This window comes from Spermophilus citellus, assembly GCF_964194105.1.
Source record: "Spermophilus citellus genome assembly, chromosome: 4".
Lineage (NCBI taxonomy): Eukaryota > Metazoa > Chordata > Mammalia > Rodentia > Sciuridae > Spermophilus > Spermophilus citellus.
In genome coordinates, this window is record NC_138185.1 from 144,817,085 (window position 1) to 144,843,137 (window position 26,053).

General features: G+C 41.1%; 1 protein-coding gene across 1 annotated transcript in view; it reads left to right on the plus strand.

Annotated features, from left to right (window-relative positions):
- The window catches only part of RYR3 (ryanodine receptor 3), a 518,939-nt gene that overhangs the window by 334,836 nt on the left and 158,050 nt on the right, over positions 1–26,053 (plus strand). Inside the window, exons 35-37 of the mRNA XM_081292880.1 lie at positions 2,016–2,216; positions 7,526–7,628; positions 8,421–8,558. Of these exons, the coding sequence (XP_081149006.1) occupies positions 2,016–2,216; positions 7,526–7,628; positions 8,421–8,558 (442 nt within the window). The remainder of the gene's footprint in view (positions 1–2,015; positions 2,217–7,525; positions 7,629–8,420; positions 8,559–26,053) is intronic.

Sequence of the window (26,053 nt, forward strand, 5' to 3'; positions counted from 1 at the left end):
GGAACTGGCTCACAGGGAGATTGCACCGGTCACCTGCTCTTAGTAGATGCCATGTTCTTGCAGATTGGTGTGGTCCTATGACTGCAGCATTCACATAACTTCCATCCAAGCCGAGGGCAGTCATGCTCCTAGAGCCACTCCCTGCACTGCCTGGAAGCCTTTGACACTGCCTAAAACACTTTTCCCTGCATAAGCTAGCATCAGTTATGTACTGATAACTTTTGTATTACAGGCACAGAGAAAAGAGAAAGGGAGATGAATCAAGTAGGCTCAGCCTATGCCACTACGGAGAAGCTTGCATCAACTATTGTTAAGATTAAGTTCTTTCATTCAGCTTTTTTTCCTCTTGTTCCCTGGCCTTAGTGGGGAACAGTTGTTCTCTGAATGCAGACTGGCTTGGATTCAAGCAATAACTTTATGATTACTATGTGCCATAGATTTTTTTCTCTCTCTTTTTTTTTTTTTTTGTACTAGAAATTGAACTCGGGGGCACTTAACCACTAAGACACATCCCTAGTCCTTTTTATTTTTTATTTTGAGACAGGGTCTCCCTAAGTTACTGAGGCCAACCTTGAACTTGTGATCCTCCTGCCTCAGCCTCCCAAGCCACTGGTATTGGGCATGCACAACCAGCTTACTGGTTATGAGAACTTGCCAAGTCAGTGGCCAGAAGCAGCCTTAGCTGCTTATTTGTAAAATGTGAAAGATTATTACCAAATATAATATTAGGATACATTTTTATAAAACACAATATGTACTATGTTTTACCATAAACAGTATTATAATAATCTATAGAAGCTCTCATATCTGTATTCAGTGGGATTGATAGGTAGCCCAAAACATTGAGTATAGAAAAATTATGTATATAAAATTATATACACCTATACCATAAGCATTTTTAAAACATGAATGTGCTATTCTGATATAGGACCAAGACTTCTTTTAATGTGAGTCCCCTGCCTAGCACATGGAGTCCTTTGTCATAGATGACACCTGGAATACAACAACTATAGCTTCCAGTTTAGGAGTTTTTAAAGTAAACCTGAACTTAGAGGTAGTCTTATGCTTCCCAATGACATTTCAGTCGGTGATGGACCACACACATGATGGTGGTCCTGTAAGATTACATCACTGAGCTATGCCGTTCACATCTTGGTTTGTGTAAACATACCCTATTATGTGCTTACAATGACAAAATCATCTAATGCTAAATTTTTCAGAATGTATCACCATCATGCATGGCCTTAATTGAGTGCAAAATGTTTCAATATTTTTTTTTCACTAGAGATTGGACGCAGGGGCACTTAGCCAGTAAGCCATATCCCCAGTCCTTTTTATTTTTTATTTTGAGACAGGGTCTCACTAAGTTACTAAAGCTAAGCTTGAACTTATGATCCTCCTGCCTCAGCCTCCCAAGCCACTGGTATTAGACATGCACCATCATACCCAGCAGATATTTAATGATTTCCCCCAATTCTCTGTAGTTGTCTCACACCCAGCTTTAACTTTTTTATCTTAAAAAAAATATATTTTACATAGAGATAAGATTATCATAATAACAATCCAGAAGCACTAGTCACAACAAAACAGTGTATATCACAACAGTGAAAGAAGGGTGAGGGATAGACATCTCAATTTTCCTTCCTCCAGGAAGTCAGCAGAAACGAAGGCAGTGCTCACATGAGCATTTTGGTATTGGCTTCTGTACCGAGTTTCCTGGGAAAACATTTTCTTAGAAAGCTGTTCGTTTTCTTCACAGGCAGATTTACTGTCTCCAGTGAGCTCATTTTCCTCTTGTTCCCTGGCCTTCATGGGGGAACAGTTGTTCTCTGAATGCAGACTAGCTTGGATTCAAGCAATATAACTTTATGTTTACTATGTGCCATTGAACAGCTGATTTCAATTATCTAGGACTCAGTGTTAACATTTGTAAAATGGAGATGCTGGCAGGTCCAGGGGTGTACTTAGAGTGCTACTTACTACACAAACGTGTACACTTAATGCTTTTGTTACAGATGTGTGAGCTTCTCAGCTATCTCTGCGATTGTGAGCTGCAGCACCGAGTAGAGGCCATCGTGGCATTTGGTGACATTTATGTCTCCAAGCTGCAAGTCAATCAGAAGTTCCGCTATGATGAGCTCATGCAGGCCCTGAACATGTCTGCTGCCCTGACCGCCCGGAAGACCAAGGAGTTCCGCTCACCCCCACAGGAGCAGGTGAGCATCCCCTCCTGAGTCACTTCCAGGTCCCATGAGAAAACTTAGCACCCACAGAGCAGGGCCCACAAATCCTTTAAGGTGTCTGGGGTAGCCTCAAAGCTTCCTCTGTGGAAGATTAAAGGAGCCCCTATGGCAGCAGCCCCTCTGCCAGGCTTCCAGAAGTTACTACCCCTCTTTCAGAGACCAACAGAACATGGCTAATGGGCCCCAACTTATGAGAGCGGTTGCAGTCTTCCTCATCTTACGTGTCCAAACACTCTTGCCCAGTGGGCTATGCCTTGCTAAGCCCCACGAAGTCTGGAGAACCAGATACAGGACGTGAATCATCATCTGCCATGTGTCATATTTGTTCTCTGCAGTACCCCACCTGTGCTCAGCCTTACCCAGATGGGAAGGCTTCTTTGAGAAGAACAAAAACCCCAGTGAGAAGCTTCTAAGTGAAGGAGAGACATCTTGTAAAACAATCATTTCCATTTATCCTCCTGCTCAGCAGAGCTCTGATACCTGCAGGTTGGTTGGCCACAGCTCTCTAAGTGTCCAAAGGAGAACATAGATCCTTCAGTGAAGAAATTAGTGTACTATGTCTGACAAATCTAAGGATATTATATGTATTTAATAAGCAGCCTATTCGTAAGTTGTTGTCAATATAATTACCACTATTTTATATTAATGGCACAACTACAACCTCATCCAATTACTTACCTAATCTGCTTTGCAGAACATAGATATTTATATTGATTTAAAAATTAACCATATATCTTGACTTTAAAAATTCATTTGAATGGTACTGGTCATGCTGTAGAGAAGGCAAAGCTTACCATCCCTATGCTGGACCCAAAAGGAAGAAATTCTTGGGGTTGATTGGACAGATCATTATGCTGTGCCAAATGCACCCATGTGTGGTTTTTCCTATTACCTCCCAAGAAGCACTCTTGAAGACTTTATGAACCTTGCAGGCTGCTTTTAGACTGGCAGCCATGTGGATGTTCCTCATGTCACTGGGCAAATCCTGGTGCTTTTGTGTATTTGTGAATAATGGTAGGACAGATGATCTGGTGGTTACAGCTCTGGCATTAACTTGAGGCTACAGAGCTCCCATTCTGGCTGCTGGGACACTCACTGTGTGGTCTTAGTCACATGATCTCTGTCCCAGTTTCTTTAGCTGCAGTGTGTGAGTAATGTTCATACCTCCCAGGGTTCTTGTGAGGAGCCTATGAGATCATTCATTTAGATTGCTTAGTATTACTTGAGCTGCCATTGGCTTTAGGATCAGAGATGTTTGCATTTGTCTCTTGCCTTGTTTTGTGACCCTCAGTCACATCCCAGTAAGTGAGTTCACATTTTTCTTGCATCTCTTTGACCCAGGCAGCATCACGGCCATCCACCCAACATTCCTCATGGTCCTGGCTCCTGGAAGGACAGTGGTGGCTCCCACCCTTCCTTTCCCCATTCTGCCTCCAGACCTGTCTGCCCTCCACAGGGACTCCATCACCTGCCCCCTCACTTTCTTCTAAACAGTCCTCTGAGAAATCATTTCAGATCTATAACTCAAACTCTTCCTTAACTCATCAAGAGCCCACGTTTGCAATTCTGCAACTATTTCAATACAATAAGCACAGTTGCATTAAAATAGGCTGGAAATCATAAATGAAGAACATGTTATAAAATTTATTACTCATGGGATCATTAATAATATTACTAAATATCACTAATCGTTTGCTGACTACTTTTCTCAAAAAGAATAAAACTAAAAGAACATGTTTATTTCAAATTTACCACAGATAGTACATTTATTGCTCAATGTAAGTTTTTATGGACTGATGAGACATAATGGGTTAATTATTAGACCAGCAGTTCTTGAATAAAATCACCTAAAGAGATTAATAAAAAAAGATTTTCTGGTCCTGCTTCTAGGGTCTCTAATTGGTAGTTATAGAATGAGGCTCAGGACTTTGCATTTTTAGCTAGCTTTAAGGTAATGCTGATACTGCTGGTTTTGGAATAGAATAAAAGAAGCACGCTGCTATGAACTTCAGCTGTCTCATCTGCAGCCCACCTTGAGTACTTCTAGAGGGCACCTGCCCAGTGTGTTCTCAGTGTAAGATGCATTTAATGCTATTGAAGGTTATGGAGGATTTAGATCAATTTCAGAGGTTAGTAGTACAGAATCACTTGGAAAATAGGATGCATGGAAATTAGAATTTTTAAAATGGGAATGTTATCTCACAACCTTTGTTGTGAGAAAACAGGGTTTTTAAAATGTTTGTATTAGTGCATTATAGTTATACATAACTGGGGTTCATTTTGAAAAATTCATAAATGCCTCTAACATAGTGTACTCCATTTTGGTCTCTAGTACTTCCCCTTTACCTCCCTCCCTTTCTTCTCCTGCTCTCCTTCCTCTACTCTATTGGTCTTCCTTCTATTTATTGATTTATTTTTAATTTGGTACATTATAGTCATAAAAATGGAATGCATTGTGATATACTCATGTAGGCACATAACATAATTTGGTCAACTTCATTTTCCTCCCCTTGAATCCCCTATTTCTACTCTATTGATCTCCCTTCTACTTTTGCAAGATCCCCATTTTTATTCCTTTTTTCTCTCTATCTTCCACATGTGAGCAAAAACATTCAACCCTTGATTTTCTGAGTCTGGCTTATTTCACTTACAGTGTTTGCCAGTTTCATCCATTTATCAGAAAATGATATAATTTCACTCAGAAAAAATGGAGGGGTTTTAAAATTCATTTAATTTTTTATTTATATGCGACAGTGGAATGCATTACAATTCTTATTACATATATAGAGCACAATTTTTCATACTTCTGGTTGTATACAAAGTATATTCCACCAATTCGTATCTTCTTACATGTACTTTGGACAATAATGTCCATCACATTCCACCATCATTTCTAACCCCTCCCTTCCCCTCACATGGGTTTTACTCCCTATATCCAGAGAGTTTTCAGGGTGATGAAGAACACATCCTTGAGGGATATAGCTAAGTGCAAAAGAAGATAAAACTAAGATTAGTCCCACGGTTGTTGGCAAATTAACTGGGCATAGTCAGCTGGTCTTTCGCTTCCAAAAGGACTTCATCAGAGGCCATGACCTGCAGCAGAAAGTTCTGCTCTGTCCAGTTTTCCAGCTTTCAGTTTTATGCCCTGCAGGCAGATGCATCCCAGTGTCCTAAGTGTTCCACCAAATGAAAGGTCTTTCAGTAAAGAAATAACTTTTCTGACTCTGAAGCCACCTTCAGATCTTATATTTATTTAATAAATGATTTACGTGTATATTTTGTTGATATAATTTCAGTAATTTAGCATCTTGGGAAAACCACAAAAATGACTTTTCCAACCTATTTACTGGACACTATTTTATTACAGACAATACTTCTACCTACTTCAAAAGAAATGGTTATAGTAGAAGTAAAGTTTAAGTAACATTCTTCCTGTTCAATAAAGCTTATGATTTAATAGGAGGTTGTAAACTTTTTCCAACCTGGAAATACATAACAGAGAATATACTCCTTTGCCTGGTTTGGGGGTTATAGTGACCAAAACCAGTAAAATGGACAGTATTGACTCCAGTTATTTCTACAGTCCCTCTAAATGTTCACTGACCTGTACTGTGAACCTGTGGGAAGAAAGCCCAAGTCCAAGAACCTGGGCAGGAAATGAATAGCAGTTTGCCACTAATCTCAGATAGCGTTGCTTTTCATTATTAATGTAGGGCAGCAAAACAAGTATCTAACTTTATCACCAATAGTAATGGCACATCTTTACGTGTGACATACAGTGATTATAATATTGAGAAATGTGATTTACATTCATCATTGCTTCAAGATCACAGAAGAGTGGCTACTAAGTAGCCATCTGAGTTAATAAAGGACATGTATTACTATATCACAGATATGTTTCCTGAGTTTTTGATAAGTGGATTTTAATATCATTATTTCTCTGTAATCCTGCATGTCTTGTTCTATTTATGTAAAAACATTAATCTGGACTTCACAAAACTGTCAGAGGGACACAAAAGTATTTAGGAATACCTGAGGGTTTGGGGGTGAGGGGGTACTTACTATAAAGGAAAAAAATGCTAAGGTGATTGCAAACATAAACCTATGTATCAAAAACAAAAGCCCTATGAACAAAATTAGGAGTTTATTAAAAATGACAAATATATTTGGAATATATATTGCAAAGAACTAAGAACTCGCCAACTAATTTTTAAAAAGATAATTACCCAATAGAAAATGGAGGAAGAACACAGAAAATTTATAAAATATGAAATAAATCTGTCTTTGTGTGTGAGCAAACAAAGTTCAGCCTCACCAATTAAATGCAAATTAAGACACAGGTATATGATATTTTTCAACCATTAAATTGGTAAAGACTTGAAAATGTTTTACTATAATGGATATGGCAAAGTAATACTCTTGTATAAATTTGGTAATAATACAAATTGTTGGGAGCTTTCTGGAGAGCAATTTGGCTCATGTTTATATCAAAGGCCATTAAAATATACAAACTTGCTCTAATCATTTTTCTTCTAGGAGTTTATCCTAAGAAAATTATTATATACAAGCAAAATTATATAAAATGAAGTTCAAAGCAACTTTTAATAATAAGTACAAAAAATAGACACTTCCTCATATCATAACAGAATAAATTTTATACAAATTATTATTCATCAATAGAATGAAATGTAATGCACCTATTAAAAAATCAGGTTAATAAATCATTTTTACTTTTTGTGCCTACGGGGAAATTAAAACTGGTGTAGGGGATGTATTAGAAGATAATAATAAACCCAAATTTCTTAATCTTCATCTACTACTTCAAGATTTTATTTTGTAATTTGTGGCTGATTTTTGATACTACTTCATGTGAAAAATATTAGTTTTGATTAAAATTTATTTGAATATGCAAATGTTCCAATAAATGATAAACTTTTTAAAAGTGAGGTTAAAAATATTCAAATTAATAAACATAATTTATAGTAAGTGGAAAATATAGTTTTAAAAATGTATATCTAGAGTGTAGTCCCAATCGGTCTGAAGATGTTAACTAAAACACTATCAGTGGTAAAATTGATCCAGTATATTTTTTTTCTTTATTCTCTGAATTTTATGCAACTAATGAATTACTTTTACAGTTAGCGAAAATGAAAGTTACTTTTGCATATTGACCCTTTTCACTAAAAATAAAATTTACACAGAGCATTAGGTGTCTAAAGCAGGATCTGAGTTCCCTTGACAAATACTGAGAACCAATTAGCCTTTCATTCTCATCCTCAAAGATCAACATGCTTCTTAACTTTCAACTGGGAGAGAACTGCCCCTGCCCAGAGGAGATCCGGGAGGAACTGTACGACTTCCATGAGGACCTCCTTGCTCACTGTGGTGAGTTGCTGAGAGGCTGGAGCCAAGAGAGTCTGCTCCCCATTCCTTCCTTAGAAAACCCAGGGTGAGGCAGGTGGAGTCATTCTTGATTTTGAATTGCAATATCAGTTGTCAAGAAGTGATTCTATCCAGACTGTGTGGGTCAGAGAAAATATAGGAGGTAACCCTAGCAGAATGTATCCCTGACATTCTTTCTACCTGGAGAAGACTTTCTGGAAATTCAGAGGGAACAGGGTCTCTAGAAAAAGAAGGAAAATAACAGATCATCACATACCCCTCACCCAGTTTACGACAGTGATATAGTTGGAACTCTGCTCTCCAGGAGTCCAGATTCTGATCTCTATTTAGCTATTACAGTGTACATGGTCAGGGAGGCAGAAACTTCTGCCCTTCAGGATTTTAAGCCAGTGATCCCTATCTTGACACACAGCTGCTGGTTTTAAGTGGCTCTCAACATTTGTGCTGTGTGTACAGGGGTAGATTGGGTAATCTGTGGGTAATTAGCTGAGCTTTTCACTTAAAATAATGCAACGTTAAACTCTTTCTTTTTAGAGATTCTAGAATCCTTTTAAAGTTCAGGTTAGTAAAAGTAAAATCCTAGGATTAAAATTACTTGATGTTCTGGTACATAGGAAGTCATCTTTTAAAAATTTCCCAAAAGGCATAATATAGGTAAATATTCATGGGCAGCCGCCTGGGGTCCTTTTAGAAAGCTCCAGAAGATAAGCAGCAGCATCTTTACGTTCTAATACTTGTACTGTTTGTGATTGCACTTTGTCTTTGGCTTGCTAGGGGTTCCCTGGGAAGAAGAAGAGGAGGAGGAGGAGGACACTACCTGGGCAGGAAAACTGTGTGCCTTGGTACACAAAATCAGAGGTCCACCCAAGCAAGAGAAGGAGCCACCAACAGAGGAGGAGGAGAGAGGCCCTAGTAAGTAATGTGCCTTTTAATCACAGTACTCTCAACTCTCTCTTCTGAGACTTAGGGTAATCAACTCTTTAACAAATATTGTGATGTATATGTGGACTGCTTAAACTCAAAGGAGCCATCTGGGCATTATGCTGATAGTTATTGTTATGTGTTTTGAGCTCTGCCTTTCCTCTGATTGAAGGAACTAACTTCCAGACTCTTTTGAAAGCTAAAAGATGGATTGCTGGAAGCCTGCTCTTCTCTATTTAGAAATGTTTGCAAACAGATTATCTATTCATTTTTCTCTTCTGTTTCTGTAGATTCTCTCTCTTAACCATTGTAATTTTCTGTCAGTTCTCTCTGTGGTTCCTGAGCATGGAAAAAATGCCTCAGTGAGTAAATAAAATAATAGCAGAAAGAGGGTTTGTAAAAGAAATACAAGTTGGTTTGTTTTTTTTGATTATGATGTTGTTAATGAAACATCCTAGAGGGCTTTGGCCTTCTGTGTTTCAGCAATCCTGAGTCTTGTCCAAATTCATTTCTCTAATCTTTATACTGTAGATAGTGCCTACCATTTTGACCTGTGTTGAAACAGGATCATAATTAGTCCTACAGGGCAGTCGACTATCTCTACACTATTAACATTTCAAGAGGAAGATTGTATGAATATTATATAATTAATCTTCTTGCTACATATTCTGCACATTTGTCATTTGTCTAAGAAAGAAGGGCTATCCTAGGTTTAATGCGGTTGCCTCTTATCTTGTTCCCTGTTCCTATCCATCTTGGAAACACTTTCAAATCATGCACTAGAGCAATAGACTGTCAGGATATGATCGGCTTGTCTGAAAACACTACTTTGGGGTTCATACATCTTACTGCCCTTTATATTACCCTTTCATCTTTGTCAGACTCTTTTCGAAGGGAACGGGCCCTCACCATTTGTCAGCAGAAGTGTTGAAGCATCTGGAACAGCGTGTCTAAGGCCTTGGCTCTGGCCCCTTGATCAGTCCTTCCAGTCACCATGGAAAGGGACATGCCAGCAGGATTCTAAAACCACAAGAAAGTGAACTTAGCCTCCCTTTGTGGTTACTGCCAAAGCAGAACTGAAAATAGAGCTGACCCACATGTCTCCTAAGTGACCTGCTGAGAGTCTATTTTTGAAAGTGGATGGTTCCTTCTGACCTTCTTTCTAACAAAGAGCATGTCGTGACTGGGAGCCCACAGAGTAACCATTTTGTGTCTGGCAAATGGAGTTAGATGATATCCATATCATCTGCCTCTGTGAGGTCCCTCTTGCTTTCAGGATGGGGTGCAGACTGAGGAGCACATGCTTCACTGACCCTCGGGCCTCAAGCAGACAGACCACAGTATCTGTTTTGATAGAACACGCCCACCAGAGAGCCCACCCCCAAGTTACACCTGTGTCTTCACCCCATGTTGCTTCCTTCCACAGGTGGGAACCATGAAAGTTTCAAGCTTTGTGTCCTAATTGTTCCATCCTAGGGTCTCAGAAATAGTGGAAATGGTCAGGGTGGTAGGGCATGTCTGGTTGTCAGTATATGGGTGCCCTGCTGAATGTTCCAGATGCATGGATTCCCTCACTCAACTTACATTGTAAGGATAAATAAGCTTTGGGGGCTTATCCACCCACCAAAAATGTTTTTAACTTAATTGAAAGAAGATAATGTTAGAATAAGGGGGTCAAAGTCCTATAAATTATTGATAACTTTATCCATGTTACTGCTTATCTGATTTCTCTTACTCTTGCAAGTGATAAAATAACAAATGTAGATAATAATAATGACATTCTCTAGTGAACTGGTAATTGGCCTATGCTCACATAGATTAATTAACTAACAGATGATAGTGTTCCTCATCCCTTCACTGTATAGTTCAAGGGGAAAAGACTTAGAAGAATCCAGGGATACTGGCTCATTCATTAGTTATTTCTGTCCATCCTTGGTTCCAGAAAAATTATCTTATGACTCATTGTCACTAGCTCAAGGTAACAACGGTGAGTAAAGGGGTGACTTCACCTTGGGTTTCTGACTCTTTGCCTAGGCCTTCCCCCTGCATCAGGAACCTTGCCAAAGAACTTACCAACATACATATCATAAGCTTCCAACACAAAGACTCATATATAGAATGGTTTTTAAACATCACATCTTTATCTTTCCTTCTACAACTGTGAGGTGAATCACTACTGTGATGCATTATTTATGGAGATAGTCAAAACCCAACAGAATTCAAAGTTAACAAAGCCAAAGATTTGGACTTGGAGTTTTCAGGGAAGGTAGTGGTGCACCCTCCTGCAGTTTCTCCTCCGTGAGCAGCTGGTATTGGCTACATGACCTGCAGGAGGGAAACTCAACTTGTCCAGGAAGGAGGAATCAAGGACGTTCTAAAACTCATCAGAATTCTGCTAGCTGGTTCCATGTAGCACAGATTTGCCTAAATTAACTCCAAACCATGTTGTCAATGAAAACTTGCAATATTGTCAAAGGCTCCTAAGAATGAAGAAATTTTAAAAAAAATGTTATAGCACCATACTAAATCACATTGTTTTTATACCTCAATCTAGTAATTCCTAGAAAATCTTCTGCCTATTAAGTCTAGGCCAGTGCTTCCGGCACTTTGCATTTTAAACAGGCTTTCCTTAAATCCAATGCATAGCAATTGAGTTATAAGAAATCAACTATTTCTCTTAAACTGTAAAATTAACAATATGAAAATTGTCTATCAAATTTTACAGGTAAGATTTGGTGCACTGAATGCTTTCCCTGGAGGGAAACATCTCTGTTTCTTCTCAAAGACTATTACCCTCTCAAATAGTGTAAGAGAGGAGAGAGATGGATGTTCCCTAATGTCATCTGGTCTGCATGCTCAGAGGCCTGTGATAAGCCAGTTCAGGCCTATGAATTGCAATTCTGCTTTGGGTGCCATTGGTCAAGAGCTGGGTTGTACTGAGCGTGATTGAGTATGTCTGAAGGAGGTGAGCACTCCTCTTTTGTCCTTAGCCCTGTGCTGTATTCATAGAGCACTGACTGTCCTCCAATGCAGACCAGAACCAGAGGTCAGTCCAGAGGTGAGTTTTTACTCATCAAGCTCAAACACTGCTACTTGTAGCAGCTCTGCTCTGTCACTGAATAGCTAGACGAAAATTCTCCTGTAGCTGATTGCAACAGCTTTACTTCTGAGGAAGTGAAAATGTCTACTGTTTACCACCTAAGTAAGTCCTGGGTCTCTGGTAGAAATATGTGTAAAGTAAGATCATTAATTATGGTGGATGCATCTGAGGAACTCAAGCAGTATTTCTGAGAGATTTCTCTACATTCTTCCCAAATAGGTCTTCCCCAAGATACACTGACACCAACTTCATGAAGCCTTTCTTTCAACTTTATTCTCCTACCTTCTGTCCCAGGCATCTAATGAATTTCTAGTAGGACATATATGATTTTCCTCCTTAGGTGGGATTTTTACATACCTGTTGTTTTCCTTAATGGGTCTTACTGCCTGCCACGTCTTACTTGGTTCTACATTCAGCTCCATGGCACAAATATTTTTGCCTTCCAGCTTCATGTTAGTTCACTTGAGGCTCATAAAGATTAAAAGATTGAGACCATGTAGATAAAGGGGGAAATGGGTTTGGATCAGTAGTCCAATATAATCATGAGGTGGAATATAATAAAAGCATAGACAAAATACCGTGGTGGTCAAGGAAGGGGCTAAGCAACTGTCTATAAAGAATCTGCCCAGGTACATAAAATAAGAAAAGAAGACATTTTGGTTGAAAAAAAAAATTGACAAAAACCAAGAGGGAGAAAAGTTCTGGTCATATTCCAGAAATGGCAACAAGTTGAGATTGGCTGAATTCCAAAAGGAAATAGAATGGAACACCATGGGAAAGTAAGATGATGTTTTAGTCAGCTTTACCTCGTTGCTGTGACCAAAATACTGGATGAACAACTTGAAGTATGAAAAGTTTATTTGGGCTCTGAGTTCAGAGGTGTAGTCCACAGTTGATCTACTCTGGCTCTGGGCCCAAAGCGAGGCAGAATATCATGGCAGACGGGCATTGCAGAGGAAAGCAGCTCAGGAGTTGGCGGCAGAGAGGGAGGGGGAAGGGACCACAGAGAAGATAAAACCTTCCAGGCTACACCCCCCAGTGACCCACTTCCTCCAACCAATCCCCATGTGCCTGCAGTTGCCACCCAGTTTGTTCATTCAAACTAGGTTACAGTTCTCATAATCTGATCATTTCACCACTGAATATTCCTGCATTAATCAAAGCTTTAGGGGGACACTTCAGATCCAAAGCATAACCAATGGTTAGGATACATGGTGTCTCGGAAAATCAACTGATTGAACTGCCTTGTGTCTTGTAGTGTTTCCTAATTTGTGTTCCATATTTGTGGTACCCACAGTATTATAATACTCGGCATTGCAGTTGAAGGAGAGGTTCACATCTGCATGGAACCCACTTTGTCCTATGCATTATCTTAGGCACTTCTGTAAATAATTCTTAACTGAACAACATACAGTAGATAATTTTACTCTTATTTTAAAATAACCTGAAGACAAAGTAACTTTCTAAAAGCAAAAAGTGGTAGGATAAAAAGTCAAACACTTGTCAACCTGAGGCCAATTCTCAGGCACATCATTTATATAATAGCATCTTGTCTCCTGTAAACAATGGCTATGGAAGATTCTTGAGGACTAAACCTTTTAGTTTGCTTGACTACAGTGAGGTAATTATGAGCACAGGACTTTGAAGTGAGGCTGTGTGGTCTTAAATTCTTGCTGTGCCACCTACCTGGAACACTGAACACGTGATAGCTTCTCTGTGCCTCAGTTTTCTCACCTGTAAAATGGACATGTCATGCATACTTTCCTCATTAGGTTGATGTAAGCAGTAAATTAATATGTGCAAAGTACTTAAAAGTGTGCCTGGTGCATCGGGACTCCTTCATTTTTAACTATTTTTGGCTATTTAAATATTGGCAGTCTATCAGGCTCGGATACAGTTTGTTTTAGCAAAATCATCTCTTAAGTAAGGATTTAGTCCTCAAGCACATTTTATAGTCGTTGTCTGCAGCAGAGAGGCATGGAGGCGTATGATGTCAGCAGTGCTCTGGGTGACAGCTATGAGGATTTTATGAGGGAGGTGTGGCAGGTAGGATGATGATTGCCAAAGATTATACATCCTGACCTCTGGAATCTTTGAATGTTAAAAGGCAAGGGAAGATCTAGGTTGCAGGTAGAATTAAGGTTGCTTATCAGCTGACCTTAAAATCAGGAAGTCTCCTGGATTATTGGAGTAAACCCAGAGTAATCACAGGGATCCCTGAAACAAGGTGACAGAAAAGAGCCAGGCTTGAATTTACTTGAGGAAGGGACCATGAGCCAAGGCATCCTCTGGAAGGTAGGAAGGGCAAGGAAAGGATTCTCCCCCAGAGCCTTCCAGAAGGAGTTCCCCACCACACCTTGACTTCAGCCCAGATCTCAGTCACACTTCTACTTTACAGAATTATAAGATAGTAAATTTGTGATGTTTTAGGCCACTAAGTCTGCAGTAATTTGTCATTAGTAGCAATAGAAAATTAACACAAGTGGTGGCAAAAAGGGGGAGGGATTTGAGGGGCCAGAGACAGTAAAGGTGGGGTTGGCATATCTTGACAATCGGTTAGAGATGTGAGCAAGAGGGAGGTGTTGCAGAGAGCCTTTATGGCTGATTGATTTCATAAACAGCAGGCTAACTATAGATTCCTGCAAGGTGAGCAAATGCGTTAACAGACCTGGAGACACAGGGTGGCATGGGCAGAGAAAGCCTTGATTTTGTTTAGCTCCATGGAGGTCACAGGAAGATTGTCCACGCTCCATCTCATTTGCCCTGAAAACCCCACGTGGCAGACAAAACAGGCCTCATTTGCCCTACTTAGTGGTGAGGAAATGGAGGACTGAGGCTCTAGGCAACTGACTCAGCTCACAGAGGACAAAACGGGGATCAGGACTTCTTGTGTTTGGCTCCCAGTGAGGCATCTCACAGTGATAGAAGCAAACCAGGTATCCTGCCATGGGTTAATCAATGCCAGGCCCTCTCTTTTGGCAGCTTGTGTTTTAGGGATAGAGAAGAGAGTTTGATTCTCAGGAGAGAGAAACTCAGACTTATTCAGTGCATCCTCTGTGCTAAGTACTGTGCTAGACATATCACGTGACCTCGTGTGATTTTTATCCTCTTGTTAAGAAGCAACCAGGTACCATGACCCCTAAGGTCTGATTTCACACACTAGGCAAATAATCCTGAGAGGAGCAAAGGAATTTGGACAGGGTCTTTAAACAAATTAAAAACAGGCCAAAATGTGAATTGTGTTCCATATCCAGAGCCTGTGCACTTCCTAGAAACTATGTAGGGATGCCCGGGAAAGGACAGTGGGTGGAGGGAAGGGATGGGAACACAGGTATTCAGGGTACCAGGCTGGTAGTTTGGCCTCCTAATCAGTTTTTGCTCCATACCGAATGGACATAGAAACTAAAAACCATATGATTACTTTCCCAGCAGGGTGGAGACGGAAGTCTCAGACTCTGTGTCCTTTGTGGGTCCCTCTCTGCACCAATTTCATTTAGGGTTTTCCCTCCTATCAGCAAACAGCATCCATCCACCCTCGCTGCTCTTTTCCCCATCATCTTTGGTCATTTAACCCCCTACACATTTTCAGAAAGTGATTGTGAAGCTGGTTGACTGGTTTCAGAAACAACAGGCTAATTATCTCCTTTTGATGGATGAGCCCCCTGGGAGCTGTAGAGAGGGCTGGGAGGATCCAGCTGGGAGCCCAGAGCCCAGCTTTGCCGGTGGCTCATGGGCTGCTGCAACAGGGAATGTCCGGCTGGCTGGGCAACTGTCCTGCAGCAAAGCATTTGCTTGTACTCTTGTCCCCATCGTTACAGGTAGGAGGCTTTGTCCAAGAGAAAGCCATTTAGGAAGGGAAATTTAGGAACAGATTTTTCAGGAATATCCAAAAGTCACACCACTAAGACAGTCTGTCCTAGAACCAGGATCAAGGACAGCCAGGCTAGTATGACCAGGATGAGTTTGTGGGGTCCATGACCCATTGCAGACCGAGTCAGGAATCTCTAAATCCTGTGGATCTTCTCCCGTGGCCACCTCAGTAGACCACCTGTTTCCAAGAACATTTTTTTTTCTATTCAGTTGAATTAAAGTATTTCTTTACCTAAAGAAACACTTTACCAACATTGTTAGGGAAATTTGGTTTCTACTAGTCTGTTTTTTCTGTTCTTAGGTGATGGGTGAGAGGCTTGAATGATTCATGGACAGTATTTAATACAGAATCTGAAGCATGGGAGACTCTTTAATAAGCACTGGCTACCATTATTACATGGAGTGAGATATCCCTTCCGGGAGCTTGAACTTGTGCCTTATTCCTCATCTAAGGAAGCCAGTATAGAAGAAAACAAGCATACAAGTACCCAAATTAAATACCCAGCTCAGCTGTGTTCTGCTTGCTGTGCAGCCTTGGGGAACAGGTGTCTGACAGTTCACTGTGCCCTAATGACACAGTAAGTGGAGGAGCTCGCTCTTGTCACCAGGCACAGTGCTCCAGGTTGTCTTCACAAGCATTTCATCTCAGAGAACCTTGCCACTGGGTTCTCAGTTATCCCTCCAGCATCCTCCTCCTCGTGAAACAGGGCAGATTTGTTCCCCCTGCAGAGACTGGGCCACAGAGGCCCTGGAGAAACATGGGGGAAATTAGCATGATGGATTTTCCAAAAGTCTCCTTGGGGAGCAAATGGATTTAACTTTCTCCATGACCTCCACTGCTAATAAGTAGTAGATATCTGGCCACTTTGTAATTTTGGCCTCCAGGAAGGTCTGGGACACACAGTGCAGAGGGCATGAGGCCTTCTTCCGCAAGTCTCCCCAGCTAAATCTGAAGAGACTTATACCATGTGACCCCTGACATAGGAAGTTTCCTTTCTCCCCCAGCAATCAGGACAGTCATCAAAAAGGCCACAGCTCACCACCCCCAGGTCAATGACTAGTGGTGTGCAGTGATGCTTTGATAATGGCCACTTGTGGCAGTCAGGAACCACTAGAATTTTGAGATTTTATTTCTTCAATTTCAGGTTTTATTCCTAGGGAAAGCAAAAGGAGTAATATTGAAATAGGGCATTAAAACATGGTGGTAAAATTCTTGGTGCTTGTCTCACTCAGGACATAGGCTTTCATTTACCATTTTAATAATTTTTTACAATTCATTCAAGAGCTCAGCAGCTCAGATAGACATAGTCTTAGAATATTAGATCAAAAGCAATATGACTTCATAGAAGTAGACACAGAGAAGTAAAGTTACTTCTCCATGGTCACATAGCCAGAGCTAAGACAAAACACCCTAGTGCCCTGCCTAGTACTCTTGTTACTATATCACACTTATATTCATTTTCTTCAAGAGGAATTTTATAGGCTAATATCATTTTATTGGTAAAGAAATTGAGGCTCTGGGAAAATGAGCAATCTGAGCATCAAAAAAAGAGCTAAAGCTATTGAAGTTTCAGGACTTTATTTCTGAATCTATTTCATAGTTTATTAAGAGAGAATCTAGACAGCATGCATAATATAAATTTAAACCATTAACAAAGATAACTATTTTCCTTGAGTTTTATGAAGGTAAACAGCTCTACAATGGTAAAAGTGGATTCTGGCAGAATAGGTTTGAATCCTAGCTCTGCTCTTTACTAATGTTAGGCAAGTTTCTTAGCCTCTGTATATTTCCATTTCCTTGAATATAAAATGAGAATAATAATAGTACCTACTTCATGGGGTGCGGTGAGGTAATCTAAGGATTAAATAAAATATTGCTCAGTTTAGTGTTCCGATGCTTGGAAGTTTACATACATCTCGGCTTCTGAGCTAAGTTTATGATGCATAAGTCATAAGAATTTCATTCATCATTTCAGGTGCTTTTAGCAAAACAAGCAGCAGAAAACCCATTTCACACAGAGTAGCCAGTAAAGGACTTCATTAACTGACAAACCTGTGGGTTTTGAGATGGAGCCAGCCACTAAGACAAGTTGATCCAGTGGCTGTGCTCACTTTCCTCATGTCTTTTTTTTTTTATTGTTTGTTCAAAACATTACATAGTTCTTGATATATCATATTTCACACTTTCATTCAAGTGGGTTATGAACTCCCATTTTTACCCCGTATACAGATTGCAGAGTCACATCAGTTACACTTCCACTGATTTACATATTCACATACTCATGTCTGTTGTATTCTGCTGCCTTTCCTATCCTCTACTATCCCCCCTCCCCTCCCCTCTTCTCTCTCCTCTCTCTGCCCCCTCTACTGTAATTCATTTCTCCCCCTTGTATTATTTTTCCCTTTCCCCTCACTTCCTCTTGTATGTAATTTTGTATAACCCTAAGGGTCTCCTTCCATTTCCAAGCAATTTCCCTTCTCTCTCCCTGTCCCTCCTACCTCTCATCCCTGTTTAATGTTAGTCATCTTATCATGCTCTTCTTCCCTACTCTGTTCTTAGTTACTCTCCTTATATCAAAGAAGACATTTGGCATTTGTTTTTTAGGGATTGGCTAGCTTCACTTAGCATAATCTGCTCTAATGCCATCCATTTCCCTCCAAATTCTATAATTTTGTCATTTTTTAATGCAGAGTAATACTCCATTGTGTATAAATGCCACATTTTTTTTATCCATTCGTCTATTGAAGGGCATCTAGGTTGCTTCCACAGTCTTGCTATCGTGAATTGTACTGCTATGAATATCGATGTAGCAGTGTCCCTGTAGCATGCTGTTTTTAGGTCTTTAGGGAATAGACCCAGAAGGGGAATAGCTGGATCAAATGGTGGTTCCATTCCCAGCTTTCCAAGAAATCTCCATACTGCTTTCCAAATTGGTTGCACCAATTTTCAGTCCCACCAACAATGTACAAGTGTACCCTTTTCCCCACATCCTCGCCAGCACTTGTTGTTGTTTGACTTCATAATGGCTGCCAATCTTACTGGAGTGAGATGATTGATATCTTAGGGTGGTTTTGATTTGCATTTCTCTGACTGCTAGCGATGGTGAGCATTTTTTCATGTACTTGTTGATTGATTGTATGTCCTCCTCTGAGAAGTGTCTGTTCAGGTCCTTGGCCCATTTGTTGATTGGGTTATTTGTTATCTTATTGTCTAATTTTTTGAGTTCTTTATATACTCTGGATATTAGGGCTCTATCTGAAGTGTGAGGAGTAAAGATTTGTTCCCATGATGTAGGCTCCCTATTTACCTCTCTTATTGTTTCTTTTGCTGAGAAAAAACTTTTTAGTTTGAGCAAGTCCCATTTGTTGATTCTAGATATTAATTCTTGTGCTATGGGTGTCCTATTGAGGAATTTGGAGCCCGACCCCACAGTATGTAGGTCGTAGCCAACTTTTTCTTCTATCAGATGCCTTGTCTCTGGTTTGATATCAAGCTCCTTGATCCATTTTGAGTTAACTTTTGTGCATGGCGAGAGAAAGGGATTCAGTTTCATTTTGTTGCATATGGATTTCCAGTTTTCCCAGCACCATTTGTTGAAGATGCTATCCTTCCTCCATTGTATGCTTTTAGCCCCTTTATCAAATATAAGAAAGTTGTAGTTTTGTGGGTTGGTTTCTGTGTCCTCTATTCTGTACCATTGGTCCACCCGCCTGTTTTGGTACCAATACCATGCTGTTTTTGTTACTATTGCTCTGTAGTATAGTTTGAAGTCTGGTATCGCTATACCACCTGATTCACACTTCCTGCTTAGCATTGTTTTTGCTATTCTGGGTCTTTTATTTTTCCATATGAATTTCATGATTGCTTTCTCTATTTCTACAAGAAATGCCATTGGGATTTTGATTGGCATTGCATTAAACCTATAGAGAACTTTTGGTAATATCGCCATTTTGATGATGTTAGTTCTGCCTATCCATGAACAGGGTATATTTTTCCATCTTCTAAGATCTTCTTCTATTTCTCTCTTTAGGGTTCTGTAGTTTTCATTGTATAAGTCTTTTACCTCTTTTGTTAGGTTGATTCCCAAGTATTTTATTATTTTTGAGGATATTGTGAATGGAGTGGTTGTCCTCATTTCCATTTCAGAGGGTTTGTCACTGATACACAGAAATGCCTTTGATTTATGCGTGTTGATTTTATATCCTGCCACTTTGCTGAATTCATTTATTAGCTCTAATAGTTTCATTGTAGACCCTTTTGGGTCTGCTAGGTATAGAATCATGTCATCTGCAAATAGTGATAATTTAAGTTCTTCTTTTCCAATTTTTATGCCTTTAATTTCTTTCGTCTGTCTAATTGCTCTGGCCAGTGTTTCGAGAACTAAATTGAATAGAAGTGGTGAGAGAGGGCATCCCTGTCTTGTTCCAGATTTTAGAGGGAATGCCTTCAATTTTTCTCCATTCAGAATGATGCTAGCCTGGGGCTTAGCGTAGATTGCTTTTACAATGTTGAGGTATGTTCCTGTTATCCCTATTTTTTCGAGAGTTTTGAACAAAAAGGGGTGCTGTACTTTGTCGAATGCTTTTTCCGCATCTATCGAGATGATCATATGGTTCTTATTTTTAAGTCTATTGATGTGGTGGATAACATTTATTGATTTCCGTATATTGAACCAGCCTTGCATCCCAGGGATGAATCCTACTTGATCATGGTGTACAATTTTTTTGATATGATTTTGTATCCGATTCGCCAGAATTTTATTGAGGATTTTTGCGTCTAGGTTCATTAGAGATAGAGGTCTGTAGTTTTCTTTCTTTGAAGTGTCTTTGTCTGGTTTAGGAATCAGGGTGATGTTGGCCTCGTAGAATGAATTTGGAAGTTCTCCCTCTTTTTGTATTTCCTGAAATAGCTTGAAAAGTATTGGTATTAGTTCCTCTTTAAAGGTTTTGTAAAACTCTGCTGTATACCCATCCGGTCCTGGGCTTTTCTTAGTTGGTAATCTTTTGATGGTTTCTTCTATTTCCTCAATTGATATTGGTCTGTTTAGGTTGTCTATATCCTCCTGTCTCAATCTGGGCAGATCATATGACTTAAGAAATTTATCGATGCCTTCACTATCTTCTATTTTATTGGAGTATAAGGATTCAAAATAATTTCTAATTATCTTCTGTATTTCTGAAGTGTCTGTTGTGATATTGCCTTTTTCATCCTGTATGCTAGTAATTTGAGTTCTCTCTCTTCTTCTCTTCGTTATCATGGCTAAGGGTCTGTCAATCTTATTTAGTTTTTCAAAGAACCAACTTTTAGTTTTATGAATTTTTTCAATTGTTTCTTTTGTTTCGATTTCATTAATTTCAGCTCTGATTTTAATTATTTCTTGCCTTCTACTTCTTTTGCTGTTGTTTTGCTCTTCTTTTTCTAGGATTTTGAGATGAAGTATGAGATCATTTATTTGTTGGTTTTTTCTTTTTTTAAGGAATGAACTCCAAGGAATGAATTTTCCTCTTAGAACTGCTTTCAATGTGTCCCATAGATTCCGATATGTTGTGTCAGTGTTTTCATTTAACTCTGAGAAGTTTTTAATTTCCTCCTTGATGTCTTCTAAAACCCATTGATCATTCAGTAACCTATTGTTCATTCTCCAAGTGATGCATGATTTTTCCTTTCTTCTTTTATCGTTGATTTTCAGTTTCATTCCATTATGGTCAGATAAGATGCATGGTATTATCTCTACTCCTTTATATTGTCTAAGAGTTGCCCTGTGACATAATATATGATCTATTTTTTAGAAGGATCCATGTGCTGCTGAGAAAAAAGTGTAACTGCTTGATGTTGGGTGGTATATTCTATATATGTCAATTAAGTCTAGGTTGTTAATTGTGTTACTGAGTTCTATAGTTTCCTTATTCAACTTTTGTTTGGAAGATCTGTCCAGTGGTGAGAGAGGTGTGTTGAAGTCTCCCATGATTATTGTATGGTGGTCTATTAGACTCTTGAACTTGAGCAGAGTTTGTTTGATGAACATAGCTGCACCATTGTTTGGGGCATATATATTTATGATTGTTATGTGTTGTTGGTGTATGGTTCCCTTGAGCAGTATGCAGTGTCCCTCTTTATCCATTTTGATTAACTTTGGCTTGAAATCTATTTTATTTGATATGAGTATGGACACTCCTGCTTGTTTCTGAAGTCCATATGAGTTATATGATTTTTCCTAACCTTTCACCTTCAGTCTATGTATGTCTTTTCCTATCAGATGTGTCTCCTGTAGGCAGCATATTGTTGGGTCATGTTTTGTGATCCATTCTACTAGCCTGTGTCTCTTAATTGGTGAGTTTAAGCCATTAACATTTAGGGTTATTATTGAGATATGGGTTATCCTTCCAGCCATATTTGTTTATTTATGTTACTGAATATGGTTTGTTTTCCTCTTTGATTATTTTCCCCCCTTTACTGTCCTACCTCCCACTGTTGGTTTTCATTGTTATTTTCCATTTCCTCTTCCTGTAATGTTTTGCTGAGGATTTTTTGGAGAGATGGTTTTCTAGCTGCAAATTCTTTTAACTTTTGTTTATCGTGGAAGGTTTTAATTTCATCTTCCATCTTGAAGCTTAATTTTGCTGGATACACAATTCTTGGTTGGAACCCATTTTCTTTCAGTGTTTGAAATATGTTATTCCAGGATCTTCTAGCTTTCAAAGTCTGTGTTGAGAGATCAGCTGTTATCCTGATTGGTTTACCCCTAAATGTAATCTGCTTCCTTTCTCTTGTAGCTTTAAAAATTCTCTCCTTATTCTGTATGTTGGGCATCTTCATTATAATGTGTCTAGGTGTGTATCTCTTATGATTATGCACATTCGGCGTCCTGTAGGCTTCTAGGATTTGGGATTCTGTCTCGTTCTTCAAGTCTGGGAAGTTTTCTCGAATTATTTCATTGAATAGATTGCTCATTCCTTTGGTTTGGAGCTCTGTGCCTTCCTGTATCCCAATGAGTCTTAAGTTTGGTCTTTTAATGTTATCCCATATTTCTTGGATGTTCTTGGATGTTCTTAACAGTCTTGCTGAGCTGTCTATGTTCTTTTCAAGTTGAAATACTTTGTCTTCATTGTCTGATGTTCTATCTTCTAAGTGTTCTACTCTGCAGGTAGTATTCTCAATTGAGTTTTTAAGTTGGTTTATTGCTTCCTGCCTTTCTAGGATTTCTGTTTGTTTGTTTTTTATAACCTCTATCTCCCTGTATAGTTGATCTTTTGCTTCCTGGATTTGTTTATGTATTTCATTGTTGAAGAGATCTTTCATTGTCTGATTTTGCTGTCTAATGTCTTCCTTGAGACTCCAGATCATCTGAAGCATGTATCTCCTGAATTCTTTATCTGACATTCCATCTGCTGCAGATATTACCTCTTCTAACGTTGAGTTGACCTGCATTGCTTGTGGTCCTTTCTTTCCTTGTCTCTTCATACTGTTCGCATTTCTTTCTGCTTACTGAGACTGTTGTGTTGTTGAATTTTCCCCCTATATATTTGTATTACTCTTGTATAGTTGCAAAGTCTCCCGCGCAAGTGCGGGCAGGGACTCTGCTCCTCCTCCAATTGGGGCACTGTGCCTACCACATCGGCAGGCCGCTGGGCCTGTTCTGCTGGTTGGTAGCAGGTGCGCCTACCTTGCAGGCGCATGGGGCAGCTCTGCCACTCCCAGGTTGCTGGGCCTGAGCTGCTGGTGGGTTGCAGGTCCGGCTACCTTGCAGGCGCGGGGTGAGGGCGCACACCTATTTGTATTTAGACAGTTACGTGAAATGGAGGACGTAATGCTTGGGATGAAAGTTGGGGGGAAGGGGAAGGTAGGTGCTCTTGAAAAGAAAGAAGGAGAGGGAGATAGATAGCATAGAGGAGAATGGAAAGAGCAGTAAAACTTGGAAGGGGAGAGAGAGAGGGAAAAGGGAGAGAAAAAATTAAAATGAAATAGGAAATAAAATTAGGTCTTAGAGATCCATTTTCTTCTCTTCCCATAGGCAAAGCTGTGCCCTCCGGGCTGAGTTTTGCCCTCAATGTGTCAACAGCAATCCCTGTAAGGCGGTTCCTGGGAGTCTCTCAATCCTGTTGGTCCAGAGCCGTTTCACTTCTACGGCCCCTCCTCCCCTTCCTCCTGCCAGCCAGCCAGGTCCTGCTCACCGGAGGCAGTTCCCCAAGGATTTGGTTACACTTTCAGCCCCACCGAGTGCTCTATTTCCCTAACTACTGAGCACTCTCGCTGTCATTCATCTAAGCCCCAGTGCTGAGGAGCTGTAGTCTGGGAGTCAATTGTTTAATTTTTCTGGACCCCTTTGGTGGGCACACCTTCAGAATCTGGCAGCTAAGACCATTGGTGTCGCTGCTGGTGGTAATAGGAATTGGGAGTCGAGGAATCCCCTCTACTTCCCTCAGCCCCTACAGTCACAACCACACTGCTGGCGGTAGGAGGAGTTGGGGGTCTGGAGTGTCCTCTGTTTCCCTCTGCCCCTACCATCACACACTCTCAGTTCGCGGTTGGGGGATTTGGGGGTGGGGAGTCTTCTCTGCTTCCCTCTGCCCCTACAGTCACGCCCTCGTCACTGGCAGTAGGGGGAGTTGGGGGTCGAGAGTCCTTTGGCCCTTACGGTCACACCCACGGAGATTTTGAAGTTTCCCGGTTGTTTGTATCTGGTGTGGGTGGGAGTCACACACCTGCTAAAGTAGATTCCGCTGGGAAGGAATCTCTTTGGCCGAACTTTGGTGACTTCCCCTCTCTGCTATGGCGGGCCCCTGGCTCCTTGCCGGAGTGTCCAAAGGGAGGGGTGGAACTGGCTTGTCTCTGGTCTGACACAATCTCTGGTTTTAGTTCCCAGTTCGCTATTTCCTAAAGGGTTGGTTAGATTCCCTTCACGCTGTCTCAGGCGGGGGAGCCGTTCGCCGGGTGGGTGGGGCTGTTAGTAGAGCCGGGAGGGCACGGGCTGTCTGCTGGGCCAGGCGGGGACACTTCTCGCCGCGCCGGGCCGCCGGGGGCTGCCTATAGAGCCGGGCAGCTGCGGCCGCGTGGCTAAGATCCGGGACGGCGAGATGTCGGGTGCCGTCTGCGGGTTCGGGCGGGCCGTGCCGCTCGGGGCCGCCGGCCGCTTTCTGAAGCGGCTGGTGGCCGCGGGATTGTACCTCTGCACCCACCGGGGGGGCCACCTGTAGAGCCGGGCAGCTGCGGCCGCGTGGCTACGAGCCTGGCAGGCGTGGTGGCCGTTCGCAGAGCGAGAGCAGGGCCTCCCCAGGATGGCGGGATGGTGGGTGCCATCTGCGGGTTCGGGCGGGCCGCGCCGCTCTGGGCCGCTGGCCGCTTGCAGAAGCGGCTGGTGGCTGCGGGACTGGACCTCCGTGCCCGTGTGGCCGGCCAAGATCCACTTGTCTGGGACAAACTGACACTTCTAATAAACCTACCAATTCCCGGCAGGTCCCCTGTTAACGGAATTTTGCTAGAAGTTCCTCAGTAGGTAGACTGCCGCTGTTCCAATGGGTCTTTCTGATCCCGTTAATGTGGAGACATTGGAATCGCTGCTTCCTCGCCGGCGGCCATGTTGGATCCCTCTCTTTCCTCATGTCTTATTGTCCCACATTCCTGCTCTGTCCCCAGATTAGCAGTAATACAGAGGCTGAGTTTCTTGGCCTCATCTCCATCCACTACACAAAGGAAAACCAAGTTTCTCCTGCTCTGGTGTTCCAAGCAAAGATCCTGAGATCATGTTTGACTGGAGAACTTGGTCACAGGCTAACCTGTGCACCAATGAGTGTGACCTAGAACACAACGTGCTGGAGGCCCTAAGTCCACAGAGCCCACCTTCAGCATGGAGCTGGGTCCCCGGGGAACGTGGGCCATAAGGTGGACAAGTAACCTGTACAAAACCAGGATCCTGTTAAGAAGGAAGGAAAAAAAGAGGCCCAGGTATGTGCTCAGTGTGATTCATTATGCCGGGTGGTTATCATCTTCAGCATCATTAATTTATTCAGTAGTTTATGTTGAGGTGGATCCAGTAACAGCTCTTCATGTCCAGAGGAAGAATGGAGGCAAAGTGTGTTAGGGAAACTAAAGACCATGCTGTCTGGATCTGTGCTGTGACCCCTTGGCCCACAAATTTACCTCGGTTCTCTCTAAGCTCTGGGACCAATGTTGGCAGACCTCAGTTGTATCAGCAGACCAGTCACATTTTCAGCTTCAGAAGAATAAAATACCTCCATGCATGACTTACTATGGGATGGGAGATGGGAGTTTCCTAATTGCTGCTCAAATAAATTACTGTCAGCATGGTGGTGCCACAGACAACACAAATTTGTTGCCTTAAGGTTCTGGAGGTCACAAGTCTACACAGTAGGAATGCAGTCCTTCTGGAGCCTCGGAAGGAAAACCCTGCTCACTTTTCCCAGCTTCTAGAGGACTCCTGCATGCTTTGCCTAGCCAGTGGTGGCCTCCTGTCTGACTTCTGCCTCTGTGGTTCCAAGTCCTCCTCTGACTCTCTTC